This window comes from Aplysia californica, unplaced genomic scaffold (genome assembly GCF_000002075.1).
Source record: "Aplysia californica isolate F4 #8 unplaced genomic scaffold, AplCal3.0 scaffold00268, whole genome shotgun sequence".
Classification (NCBI taxonomy): Eukaryota; Metazoa; Mollusca; class Gastropoda; order Aplysiida; family Aplysiidae; genus Aplysia; species Aplysia californica.
This window is the reverse complement of record NW_004797538.1, coordinates 586,366-599,482: the sequence shown is the minus strand read 5'-3', so window position 1 is coordinate 599,482 and position 13,117 is coordinate 586,366. Positions and strand designations below refer to the sequence as shown.

Here is a 13,117-nt window from a genome sequence, read left to right as displayed (position 1 = left end):
AGGGGAGGGAGGGAGGGAGAGAGAGAGAGAGAGAAGAAAAGAAAAGTAAAGTAAAAAGTTAAAGAGAGGGGTAAAGGGAAGAGTGGCTTCAATGTTTTCCAGTTATTTTATCATTAAACGTATCATTAAACGTATCATTAAACGCGCCCATGTGAAACAGGAATGTCTTGTGTTGTGGTGTTTGGTAATCTTTTTTTACTGTGAGATGTGTCGCAACAAACCAATCTTACAAAAATCCCTTTCTTCATTATGAAAGGAGAGATAGTTAACATATTCGAACACCTGCAATAGCGAGCAGTTATTCAATTTATTTAGTCAATCATATGTTAATTATTATGTTTTTCTTCATAAAACATATCTCAGTACAGGAATTAATGCAAATTTGATTTTCCATTTTTGCTTTGGCCTGCCTTATCCTCAGACATGTTGTCTCAGGCCAGCAAAACGTGCCCATGTGTACATAATTTGTCCGTCTGTTCATCTGGTCCCCAGAAAACCAGCACAACTTGGAGCGACAACAGGCTGAGATAGCCACACTGGGCGGTGTGTTCCCCCCTCCCCAGCCTCCGCCCGCACCCATGCTGGGGAGCAGACTACGTGAGCAAGCAGCCTCAGAGCGGGTTGCACTCCTGTCCTCGCCCGTTCGCTTCGGTGCGCCACTCACACCGGCCGGTATGCTCTACGGCATGTACGGTGCTCAGCCCCAGGTCTCGTACGCAGCTGCCCTCGCTGCTGCAGCTGCCATGCAACAGCAACAGCAGAATCCTCAGGGCATGCCGCAGTTCTTCTCTCCCGGCGCTGCGCAAAATGGCATGAGAATGCCAGGGGCGGATCAGAGGAAAGTTGTCGACTCGGCCGTCAAACATCCCAATGAATTCTTCATGGTATGTGACTTGTACAGATCGTTTGTTGACTGCTAGCCGAATGGTTGTGTAGCAGAAATTGTTATAAAAAGTTTGTTGCTTTGTTTCTTAGATACATGCTTGTTTTTATTTTTTTTCTGTTTTGGGAAAGAAAATTTCCTCACAATTGTACCTGGCTTGGTGCTAATGCAAGTAAGATATTAGCTGTTGCTGGGCTGGTACAATTTGTGGCAGACAAAAGAATCCTGTTGAGGAGGCGATCTTACATCAGCCATGAAACAATTTGACTATTTTTAAAGGGGGGGGGGGGGGGGGGAGGGGGAGAACAGGTAAAATTTAACCTTCCCTTTAGATTCAATTGGGGGTCTGAGGAAGAACAAAATTTGTTGATCTCATGGTTAAAGCAGGCCACACTTTGGGTGTTTTTTGGGGTTTGTTTCTCTTTATTTATACTTTAAAAAAAATGTTAACTCTTTGTGACTTAATTGGGAAAACTCACACACCGGTCTCTCTTTTCTTCTCCCCAGAACTACAGCCAACCTGTGGTGCTGTCCCAGTGCTCGGTACAGGAAGTCTGCGACCTTCTGTCTCGGCTGCGTGGCCTCAGTCCCAGCCTGTTGTCCGAGTATCAGGCCAGTGTCAGAGAGAACAACATCTCCGGCCTGGTTCTGGCCATGTGCGACCTCTCCGAGCTACAGCCGATCCTTGCCATGAGGTTTGGGGACTGGCAGCTGTTCCGCTCCGCTGTGAGCTCTTTGCTCAACTTTGAGAATGAGGACGTCCCCTCGGGGCCTGGTGAGGACATCAGTTCAGCGTCGTCGCTGCTGGCCAGTAAGACAGGACCTGTGTCAATGTCCAGCTCTGTGAACAGCTACAGCACAGCGCCTGGTGGTGGTGGAGGTGGGCGGGGCAGTTTGCCTGGGAGGAGCATGAGTCTGCAGGAACCCGTGGGTGGTTCCAGGACAACGGGAAAATCTGAGCTGCAGCGAATTCAGGAGCGAAAGTTTAAGCGGAATGACAGCATTGTGCAGCAGTTGTCATATGAGACGGCCATCTTGAAATCTGCTGTGTCAGAGTTTGTGGAGGAGTCAGAGGAAGAAGAGGAGGAGGACGAAGAAGAGATAGAAGCAGAAAAGCGTCCAGGGGTGGAGAACAGGAGGAAGGAGGAGGAAGAGGAGGAGGAAGAGGGAAGTTTGAGGAAGTCAGAGGATAAAGAAGCCAGAAGTCCAGAGGCCAGAGCCAGGTTCAAACTGGGACAAGAGTATCTGGAAGACATTCCTTCTCTGGCTGTTCACACTCACGGGACAAATTCCATGAAAGATAAGCAAATACACTCGTCTGCTTCTCACCCTGGAAAGAATGAGAAGCTTTTGGAGCATCTCCCGACTGGGACAGTGAGTGGTGGCGATGAAGTCTCCAGACACCAGGAGAGTGACCCGAGCAGGGACTCCCCGCGGCACTCTGGTACCTTCACTCTCTCAGGGGCGGAGAACCCCGTGTCGCTCCACGATATCTCGCCCTATATCAAAGTCCTCGATGGACCCATGGGGAGGACAACCCCGCATGGCTCGGGGGAGTTTGTCCCCCTGTTGGGCAGTATTCAGCTTCATTCATCGCACAGTTCGAACGAGTTTGTGCCAGTGTCGCAACATTCCTCCCTCTCTCAGATCCCAGAGATTGGTGCCACGGGAAGTAATACATCCAGCAACCTTCTTCTGTCCACTGCAACCACGTCCAGCGAGAACAGCCTCAGCCAAGCGGCTTCCTCACAGACGTCTTTCACTTCTCAAAAGTCATCGCAACCGAGCAGTGGCCCTCAACAGCAACCTTTCGCAGAAGCCTCCTCGACCAAAAGTACGGCGTTGGCCCGCCAGCAAGCGATATCTCAGTCGGGTATGTCGCAGCAAGGGTCCAGCGAGAGCCCGACAAAAGAGTTCCACTTCTCGTCTGTCGACCCACATCTTGATGTGAGCCCGCTCATTACACCGACGGAGGGTGAACCAGCGGAGTGCGCTGACTTGGTGCCAGACTCGCAGGACCACCACAGACCTCGTGGTCCCCTCCACACTCTCTCCTCCAGCATTGAGCGTTTGGCACGGCCGGTACTAGGTCACTTTAACCGTCACCACCATCATCAACAACACCACAACGTGGAACACCCACCAGAGAACAGCTCCACTCAGGAGGCCTGTCTTGAGGAAGGGCGGGCTGGGGATGTGAGCGTGGCGGGTCACCCACGGCGGGCTCTGGACCACGAAGATCTCTTCCAGCGGTCGTTCACCACCATCGTAGAGATGTCCTCCCCGCAGACGGACGCTGGCACAGACGACTTCCATCACAGACTGGGTGTGGCCTTTGCCAACGTTGACGGGGTGGAAGATGAACCCGCTGCATCCTCACGGAAAAGTTCACAGGACAGGGAGACAGTTCTGTGAGAGACAGGGGAAATAAATCTGTGAGAGACATGGGAAACAACTCTGTAAGAGACGAGGGGTCGAGGCTCGAGAGCTGATGATGTTACATGGGGCAGAAAGATGCACAGTAACCTGGTGTGAATGTGATAACCCCGAGACTGTTGTTGAAATCGATCAAGCAACAGCTGTGCTCTTGCCCTTCTAACCAATGCCATTGTAGTTGCTGTGATGTTCCAAAGAGATTGTTTTTAATGCTGGCTCTTTGAGGGAGAAACGTAGGCTCTCTGATATCATTGTGGGTTTTGCCGTGGAACAGGTGATGGTCTACAATCTCACATGTGTGACCCACAAAGGACTCATTGGGGGAAGTTCTAGGCCCTGAAATTCAGCGAACCTAAATCAGTTGTCAGAATCAGAGATGTGGATGTGTATGCCAAGAGAACTTGGGTGTCGCGGGACTGAGAAGTTGGACTGAGAAGTTGATATCTATGCAGATGATTCGCTCGGAGTATGAGGGTGTATGTCAGTCTGGCAGACGTATTGTAGAAAGCTCTGTGAAGTTGTCTGTTGCGGTTTAAATGACTTATTTTTTTGTCAGCACAGCCCACTGAACAGAGAGAGATCAGTGTGTTAGGAGAGAGGGGTACCAGGGTTATGGACTGGCATTGTTCATTCAGACTGGTAGTTATGAGATATGAAGTCAAGGTCATGAAGGATGAACATTAGTGAGATTGAATTGTAATGGGATGATGTTCGAATCTCATTAATTCCAAACAGCCAGGCACAGGGAATGGACAGGTCAACTCGTGAGCTGATGAGTGGCTGTGGGTGTGAGAGCTGCTGTCTTGTTGCTAGATGGGAAGTGAAAAAACGACGGGACTGTCAGCGGATGTGAGTCGGGACATGGATAAGGAGAGGGGTATATTCATTACATGTCGACCTGTGAGCCATGAGATGATACCTCTAGGTGTCTAGGCGTGTTCATCTTCCAAATAGACAAACAGACTAAATGCCTGGTGAGAGGACAGGAGAAAGAGACATATTGTTGGCCTTGTTTGACATCCGACGGAGAATTCACAGTGTGTCTGTAAAAACTGTTTTAACAATAGGACTGCTTTTTATGAATTAGCAAAGAAGAGTGAGTGGCATGTGGTGTGAGCTCAGTGTTGTAACAGCTGTGACTCTTTTTACTTCATTTGTTTCAGTCCTGAGGCAGCGACTTGTCTGTGACTGTGATATAGTAGCTTTTGAGAGGGGTCTGCTCTTTATAAAAACCTAACGGACGGGAACTTCTTAAAAGTCTTCCAAAGTGAAGGGACAAAGAGTGGACCTCTTTTTTTCAACCTAGAACGATGGTAACTCTTTCTGACTGTGGCTGTTTTCATAATTAAAAAATTTGTTTGGACTCCATGTCTCCATTTCTGCCCATGAATGAGAATGCATGGTCTAGTATATGATAATACTTGATCATTGATCAGGTCTGTCAGAACGACTCATGACTATGACATTCTTTGATGGGGGTTTGAATCCTTTTCTGGACATGCGTTGTTTGGCAACCGGTCGTTGAGCTTTCAACCACGTCCTATCACAGATTGACTGACCCGCACCTCATTGATAACCTTTATTGTCTTGAATTGAACGCAAATGTATGTTCACGCTCAAATATACATATGGGTTGAATTTTGTGGTGATGGCCTTGTTGAGGAACTGGTGCCCCCTGGTCAAATGCATGATCTGACTGCATCAGGTCGGTTCGGGTGATGGTTCTAGCCAGTGTAAAATCACAGTCTATGGCGTAAAAAAAAATTTGACTCTGCATGTGTAGCAGCCTTCTCATTGGATATTTTCATCTAAATGGACCCGATTTGGACTAGAAAGCGAAAACATATTTGATTTTGGAGGATTTGATCAAGCTTTTGCCCTGCATGAAAGGAACATAATATCAAACTGGGATTTGATGAAACTTTCTAATGTGTGCACTGGGTATTCAATGAACGTCTAGCTCAATGATAACCATAGCTACACCAATGTGAATAGGATTCAACACCTGTTTCCTTGTGTCAAGGATGCATTATTAGTGATCAAACAGCTGCTTCTGAACTTGTTTACATTTGTTTTCATCCAAGGCCTTGCTCCTCAAGTATTAACAAAGTGAAGGCCTCTCCTTGTCCAGATATTGTTCTTCAGGGACTCTGCTGAGATATCAGAATTACAGCCAACGTAAACATGAGTTGAGTTGATGTGTTCGTGTGTGGGAAACATATTAAAATTTGCGAGATATTATGAGACGTATAGCATTTGAATTGATGTATGGATTCTAGACTGTTGTGCTAAGGATTCCAGATTCCCAGTACAGTTAAAGAATTCTCAGTATTCACCGACCCTCTATACTGGGAACGGTCCAGTGCCGCCGACTTACATACTTTTGTTCAATTAAGTTTTTTTTTCTCCTATGTGTTCTTTCCTGTTCATAATATGGTGTTCATTTTCTACTTACTAGGTACTGGCTTTTGTATCTCAGAACATTTGTATAAGTCAACAGTTGCATTTTTAAAATCCTGGTTACAGAGTAAAATGTTAACCTTTTTATAGAGTCTCAGTGCATCTGTGATTTGTCTAAAGATCACTGGATTGCAAAACCGGTTTTACAAGAAGTCCTTAAAGAATTCAGATTGTCTCCTGCCTGTGCTCTACAGAGATCAAGCACAGAGGCCGTTTCTAGATTGTATTACTGGTTTTGTGTCTGATATTTGCCAGTTTTCTTTGAAAGTTTAGTTAGTTGTATTTTGTTCCTGAGCTTATTTTACATTGTTTCAATAGGCGAACATTTAAAAAAAAAGAATTCTTTCTATGTTTTTGTATGCCTGTACTTTTATGATATTACTAGTAATAGGTTCGTTTTCTTTTTGAAACAATTTTGATTGTTTTTTCATTGGTCCATTCTGCTGGGGCGGCAAGGAGGGTTTAAAAAAAAATAATTTTGTTGACTTACTAGTTTTGTTAGTTTTGTTTTAATAGTTTTTCTTTGTTTCCTTCTCATGTGTGTCCCAGTGCCATCAGCCATCAGTGAACTGGTTGTCTCAATGTGCAATGTTTGACCTTACCTCACATGGCTCTTCTTTTATTACACGTTTCCTTCCTTCCTTCCTTCCTTCCGTCTGTGTTATGATTTTGAGTCTGATGTCCCTTGGACTTTTGCCATATCTTCATCTGCTATGTCTTTTACCACTCACACTCAATTTTTAAGTAAAGTTGATAATTGTCTGTCTCACACTTATAGAGACATATTTTAAACGGAAATTTTAAACGTTTTTCCTGGGCTTTGTCGAAATGGGCGTAAGTTTTCAGCACAAAATAAAAAACCTCAAATGACTCAAAATTGTGTCTCCTCTTCTACAAGGAACCTTTTTCTCCTGCTGTGTCCTCATGGCTTTAGTTCAGACTGTGATCACGCTGGAGCCGTTTTTTTCTAAAACTGCACAAATTCTTACCTTACTTGTCTTTTGCTGCCATGTCGGTTTTCTTTTCACTTCCACTGATGTATAGGAGCTCTGTTAGCTCAGTTGGTATCTTGCTGGGCTATGGAGTGTATGGCCCTGTTTCGAATCCCAGAAATGGCATTCTTGAATTAATGTAATTTTCTGGAGTTTTCAAGGCTCTTAACGCCTTGGGCTCAGTCCTCTCAGAGACTGGTGTTAAATTCTGAGGTCCCACCACTTAAATAACCTACGAGTGTTGATAAGGGTGTTAAACCTTTATACTTACTTATTTACTCACTGCTTCTTCAGACAACTGCACAAAGTCCTACTCATGTTTTTCCAACAGGTCCCGGGGTCCGTTTTTTTTAGCTGCTTCCACTGATATTTCAACATGTTCTTTCCTCCTCTCTTTATGCTGTTTTCCCATCTCTCCTCTTGTTTTCTCTTCTTTTTTTCTATAAAAGTATGGCGTACACAATCTGACTGGCTGTGTAACTTCAAATGTATATTTACAGATTTTAAACAATGGGTTTCTGTTTCACACTAAAAGTAAATTCTGTTGAATCCTAAATTTCATTTCTGTTATCAATGAGAGGAAAACTTTGAACTTCTTTTTCTGCTAGACATAAATATTGTATGGACCACCTTGACAGACAGCCCTGATTATAAAAAAATCCGAAAAAAAGACAGCAAGGAATGTTTCAAATTTTTTTCCCTGAAAGTGTTAATGGGTTACCAATGTGTACTGCAAAGCTTCCTAAAGGGGCAAAACCACCACGTGCAGCACAGAAATCCTCAGGGAATTTTAGCCAAATTTGCTGTTTTTTTAATCTACTTATGTGCAACGCCACAGACATTCCTCAGTTTAAATGTCTGGTGCACGTCATAAACAGATGTATGGTCTCGAATTGTGCTCACATTGGTGGCAATATAAGCCGTCATTTGCACAAAATCCAGTGTCGCATCAACATGCCACCAAGACGAAAGCTGAGAGACATTGATGGTTCCAGGGCTATGGCATGGCTGTAGGATGGAGTTGGAGCCCGAGAAGTTGCCAGAAGGCTTGTAGTGTCACACTCTGTCATTGTCCGCATGAGGCAGCGCATCAAGCCACTGGATCAGTCCAAGAACGCCCACGTGCTGGTCGACCCAAGAAGACCCCTCAGTGTGTTTGCAAGTGGTCCTTAACTTATGTTGAAGTCTGTATGAAGTATAAACTTATTGGTGACTTTAGCAGACTGACACTTTGATGTAATTCTTAGGTCCTTGTGTGCTGCATGGAAACCTCAGGCAAAAGTTTATTTATCAAGTATCGTCATACTGGTGTATGTGGTATAGAGGTTAGGCACTTACTGTTGCATGCAGAAGACCTGAGTTTGGGGGGCACTTAAAGATACCTACAGTAAAGTGTCTTCATTTTTCTGCTTGGATGTTTTCTGTCTCAGCCTGGCTTGGCCTGGACAAGCTGGTACAATGTGTTGGTTGGTGGAAAAAACATTTTCAAGTGATCATCATAGTACTTTTACAAAAAAACACACCTTTTTTTTTTTTAAAACCTTGGGCAAAGTTAGAATTACACGTGTGGACAGGATATATAAAGGAGAGGTGTTTTTAGATATTATGATTTGTGAGGCCGCGTGGTAAAATCAGGCGCTTGTCAAAATACAGAAATCGGAGAAACAGGCATTTTTCTGCCAGTTTGGAAATTTTTATCTGAATTTTTATTTTTTTGGCTCAACCTCTTTTATGTCCGTATAAAAATACATTTTCGTATGAATTTTACTGAAAAACATTGATTAAAGGCACAAAATATGTCATTTTTCTGTTTTCATGGATTCTTTAGCTATTGAAGTTACCAAACTTTGGCTGCCATTTTCTTCTTAATTTCCCCACTGAAGCCAGGCGACCTCATTTCCTTCAATCGCAAATATCTTGAGTTCTCTTCAAGATAGATGGATATTTATTTCTTTTGAAGGAAAGCAAACAAATCAGCTTTTAGATGATACCAGTAACCCCACTAGCCCAAAAATTGGCGAGCGCCTGATTCCACTGCGTCGTGACACATTTATCTGCCTGGGCACTGTAGGAATCGGACATGACACATTTATCTACCTGGGCACTGTAGGAATCGGGCATGACACATTTATCTACGTGGGCACTGTAGGAATCGGGCATGACACATTTATCTACGTGGGCACTGTAGGAATCGGACATGACACATTTATCTACCTGGGCACTGTAGGAATCGGACATGACACATTTATCTACCTGGGCACTGTAGGAATCGGACATGACACATTTATCTACCTGGGCACTGTAGGAATCGGACATGACACTTTTATCTGCCTGGGCACTGCAGGAATCGGGACATGCATAAAATGTGTAGCGTCTGGGTGAAATATTAAGGGGAAGAAACCGACACTGTCCCGCCTGTAGGGCAATTTCTACTGTTTGGGTGGGGGGGGTGTCCTCAACACCTTTAAAGTCCATCATTAAAAAAGCCATTTCTGTATGGATTTAATTGAAAAGTATTGACGAAATACACAAAAATTGTAAATTTGCTGTTTCTAAGGCCGCTCTCACTTTGAAATGCCCATTTCTTGCTAATTTAATTTTACCTCTGAGACCAGGCGATTTCCGCCTCCAATCGCAGATATTTCGACTTCTGTTGAAGATAGATATTTTTTTTCATCAAAAGCAAGACAAATGAACAAGCTTTAATAAGATGATACCAATAACCCCATATGCCCAGAGTTTGAGGAGCGCCAGATTCCACCATGCCGTGTCACAAATATTTGTACTGAAGTACATTGTCATGCACTAGCACTTAATTAGTGAGGTCTCATTTACTGCTGTGTTCATCTAACTTTTTTTGTTGGTTTTTGTTTTGTTTTACAAGTCCTTTCTTTCTGTGATTATAATGTGTTCAAATGTTGAGTTTTGTCTGGAATTGAATTTGTGGTTACATTGTTTAGGGTTTGTCGTAGGAATGTGAATATGCATTTGTTTATTTTTCAGGATGTTGTATCCAGATTGTGTACAAAATGGCCATTCCCAATGTATTAGTTTTGCCGTGGTTTATACCATGAGTTGAAGTCATTGTGATGAAATGTTTACATGTAACATATATGTATAGATCTATACCTCTCTTGTGTCTTACACGAGTATATTTTACAGAGTCCATTGTATAGAGATCTTGTACAAAATGGCAATTTCTTTTACATTTATTGTAGATTGGTGTGGTCTATTGAAATAATTTCTATGAGACATTACACGTGACGGGTTTATGCATTCCCATTATAACGCAACATATCATCACGTGTGAGGGAGAAATGTTGTATCTAGTTCTTTAATTCACAGCTTTTTCTTACAGGGGGAAAACAACCTGTGTGGGTGGTTGGAAGGTGCTCTGGTGTGGTTTGCTCCTTTTTTCATATTGAACATTTATCACCCTTATCTCTCCTCCTTCTTTTCTTAGTACCGGTCTGACTATCAATGATTTATTTATAGAGGCACCAGCCATTCTTAGTACCAGTATGTTACTGTCTAGTAACACCTCAAATCTTCAGCACTTATACAACCTTTTTGTGACGCAAGTGCTGTAAAACTATTACTAAAACTATAATTAAAATGATCCTTTAGTCACTCTCCTCTGGATATCACAAAATGAGAGCTCCATAATCCATTTTGTTTAAAACATTTGATCTTCACTTTATTGTTTTCATACGATGTGTATAATATACAATATACTGTTCTTATATATATATATAAGGCAAAGTTGGGCATTGTTTGCACTTCTCTCACAGAAAGTGAATAGGATTCTTCAGCGCAGCGTTGAGTTCTTTGCTTCCTACATGATGAAGTGTTCGACCTGTTGTCTTGTAAGCGAGTAAAGAAAAATAAAGATGTTACCTGTATAATAATGTAGTTGACAATGTTGTACTCTTAAATATTCACAGCCTGCGTTATATTACAAGACAAGCAAGCTACCTCTGGTGCTTGACAGCTGCTTGGCATCCTGTTTTAGGATAGTTGTGTCTTGCTCAAAGACACGGTTCATTGTCTTGTTACAAATTCTGCCTTCTCGGTTAGGTCTATTTTGATATTTTGGAATTACAGTCTGGCACGGATAACTTGAAACACATTGGGGATTGACAAATAAATATGTTTGATAGATCTTCATTATTTGGTAAACTGTACAGTGAAAAGTTAAAGATATATCAAATGGGGAATGGCAAATTGTATGAGGTCTCCGTGAATTATCCGTGATTTTGAGTTTTCCATGTTCTTGTTATCTGTGCCCGACTGTATTTTTTATGCTCATGAGCTGTACAGTTTCTGTGTTGGGAGCCACTGTTGTCTTGGTCTGTCTTTTTACCTTCTGTCTTAAGAAGATTTGGTGTCTTCTGGGAACGTGAACCCTGGACAAGTGGGTGGTTGGAGGGCAGCACTGGTTGGTCTTAATTCTTTCTTTCCTTCCGTTGTCTGTGTCAATCTGTTTTCCTTTCCCGTCACAGATTGACCCTTATTGTATCAATTAGTTTGTCTTCTCTCAAACAAAGTAACCCTGGATATTAATTTACCGTATAGAAGTAGTGAATAGTTTGTTTATAATTGGTGAGCAATATTTGGTAACACAAGCATGTATTTGCACAAACTGGAGCACTGTGCACTTACTGCTTTCCCAACATATGTGAGGCAGCGTGGTGGAATCAGGCTCTCGTCAAAATAATCAAAATGAAAAAACTTGCATTTTCCCGAAGGTTTTTGAATTTTTATCAATTTTTGTTTTTGGCTTAACACCTTTCATGCCCATTAAAAAACTCATTTCAGTGTGGATTTTTCTGAAAAACCTTGATTAAAATTCACAGAAGATGTTAATTTTCAGTTACCACGGACTCTTAAGCTAAGGAAATAACTAATCTGTAGTGGCCATTTTCTCACTAATTTTACATCCGAAAACAAGTGACCCCCACCTTGTTCTTTCGCAAATATTTCGACTTGTATTCAAGATAAATGGATATTTTTTCAACGAAATAAAGAGAGGTGAACAAGCTTTAAGATGATGCCAATAACTCTACATGCCGAAAAATTGACGAGAGCCTGATTCCACCACGCTGCCTCACATATTATTGAGAAAGTTTGTGTCTCAAAAGTTCACCAACTCTATGATTACTAGTTTCTAGAGACATGTCATGGTTCATTTCCTTTTCTTTTAATTTCCTTTTAGAATTTTTGTTTGTTTGTTGTAAAGACTATGATATAAACAGACCTTTTAGTTTATAGGATGGATAATCTGCATGATTAGTTTACAATTGTATAGTTAACAATTTACATGCTTTGTTTACAAACATATATAGTTGAATATTACCTCTCCTTCTCAGAGTTTCTAAATTGTATAGGGTTTAGTTGTTTAAGTCTATAATGGATACAGTTGATCGTGTAATAATAAACAATTTCATTATTTAGAGTGAGGATAGTTTTATGAGGCTGATAAAGCTTTTTTAATGTAAGTGGAGATCTGAAATATTTTGCTTATAATACTTATATATGCAACATTTAAATTCTTTGTTCTAGTCAGACGGCACAAAATTTGCTTTTTAAAAAGTTGCATTATCTCGTCATTACTGAAATCATTGTTCCATATCTTCGGAAAGTTTGCAGAAGGATTTTTGATGTGTGAGTACTTGAGTTTATGTTTCTATGAGATTTCTAGTGTAAGTATTATAACTAACTTTTGTGCAAAGATTACAGTAAATTTTTATGTTGCACGAAAAAGTGTGTAATCACTGATTTTATCAGAGAGTTTACAGTTATACTAGAGAGATGGCACTTCGCCCGGATGTGCGTATCTGGGTCACCAGCTGATCGTGGAGAAACGCGTGGTAGACAAAACAAACTGCGTCCATTGTTCAAGGCATTTACGTTGATCGCTGACAAGCGTGGCTCAAGTTAGCACGAAGTGTTTATGGTGTTCTGCTATAAACTGCACCTATTTAAATCAATATCTGAGTTTCTTTCGATTTTCAAAGGATGACGAATATATTTTGATGAATAGAAAAATGTAGATCAAAATAATGACAATGTGATTGTGGTCCTACCAGACTGACATTCCATGCACAAACTCAACACACTTCAACTTTGTTATATCAGCTATGAATTGTATTTTTGGTTTAGTCGGGTTTTCGATTAACAAAGATTACTCGTAAGGAAAAGGAAGAAAATAAGATTAGAATTAGAAAAAAAAGGATTTGAGTTTCTTTCAGTTTACTGTTATTTTCAGATTTATCGTATTCAGTTCAAGAGGATTCTGATACATGTCCTACTGCTTTTGTGAAGTCTCATCTCATTTTTAAAAAAA

At 41.7% G+C, this 13,117-nt stretch overlaps 1 protein-coding gene across 1 annotated transcript in view; it reads left to right on the top strand.

Moving 5' to 3' along the window:
* LOC101848825 (kinase D-interacting substrate of 220 kDa B) overlaps nt 1–7,441 on the top strand; it is a gene marked incomplete at its 5' end in the record, with an annotated part of 38,916 nt that extends 31,475 nt beyond the window's left edge. Inside the window, 2 exon segments of the mRNA XM_005101030.3 lie at nt 493–884; nt 1,391–7,441. Of these exon segments, the coding sequence (XP_005101087.2) occupies nt 493–884; nt 1,391–3,298 (2,300 nt within the window).
* Nucleotides 7,442–13,117: the final 5,676 nt, after the last annotated feature.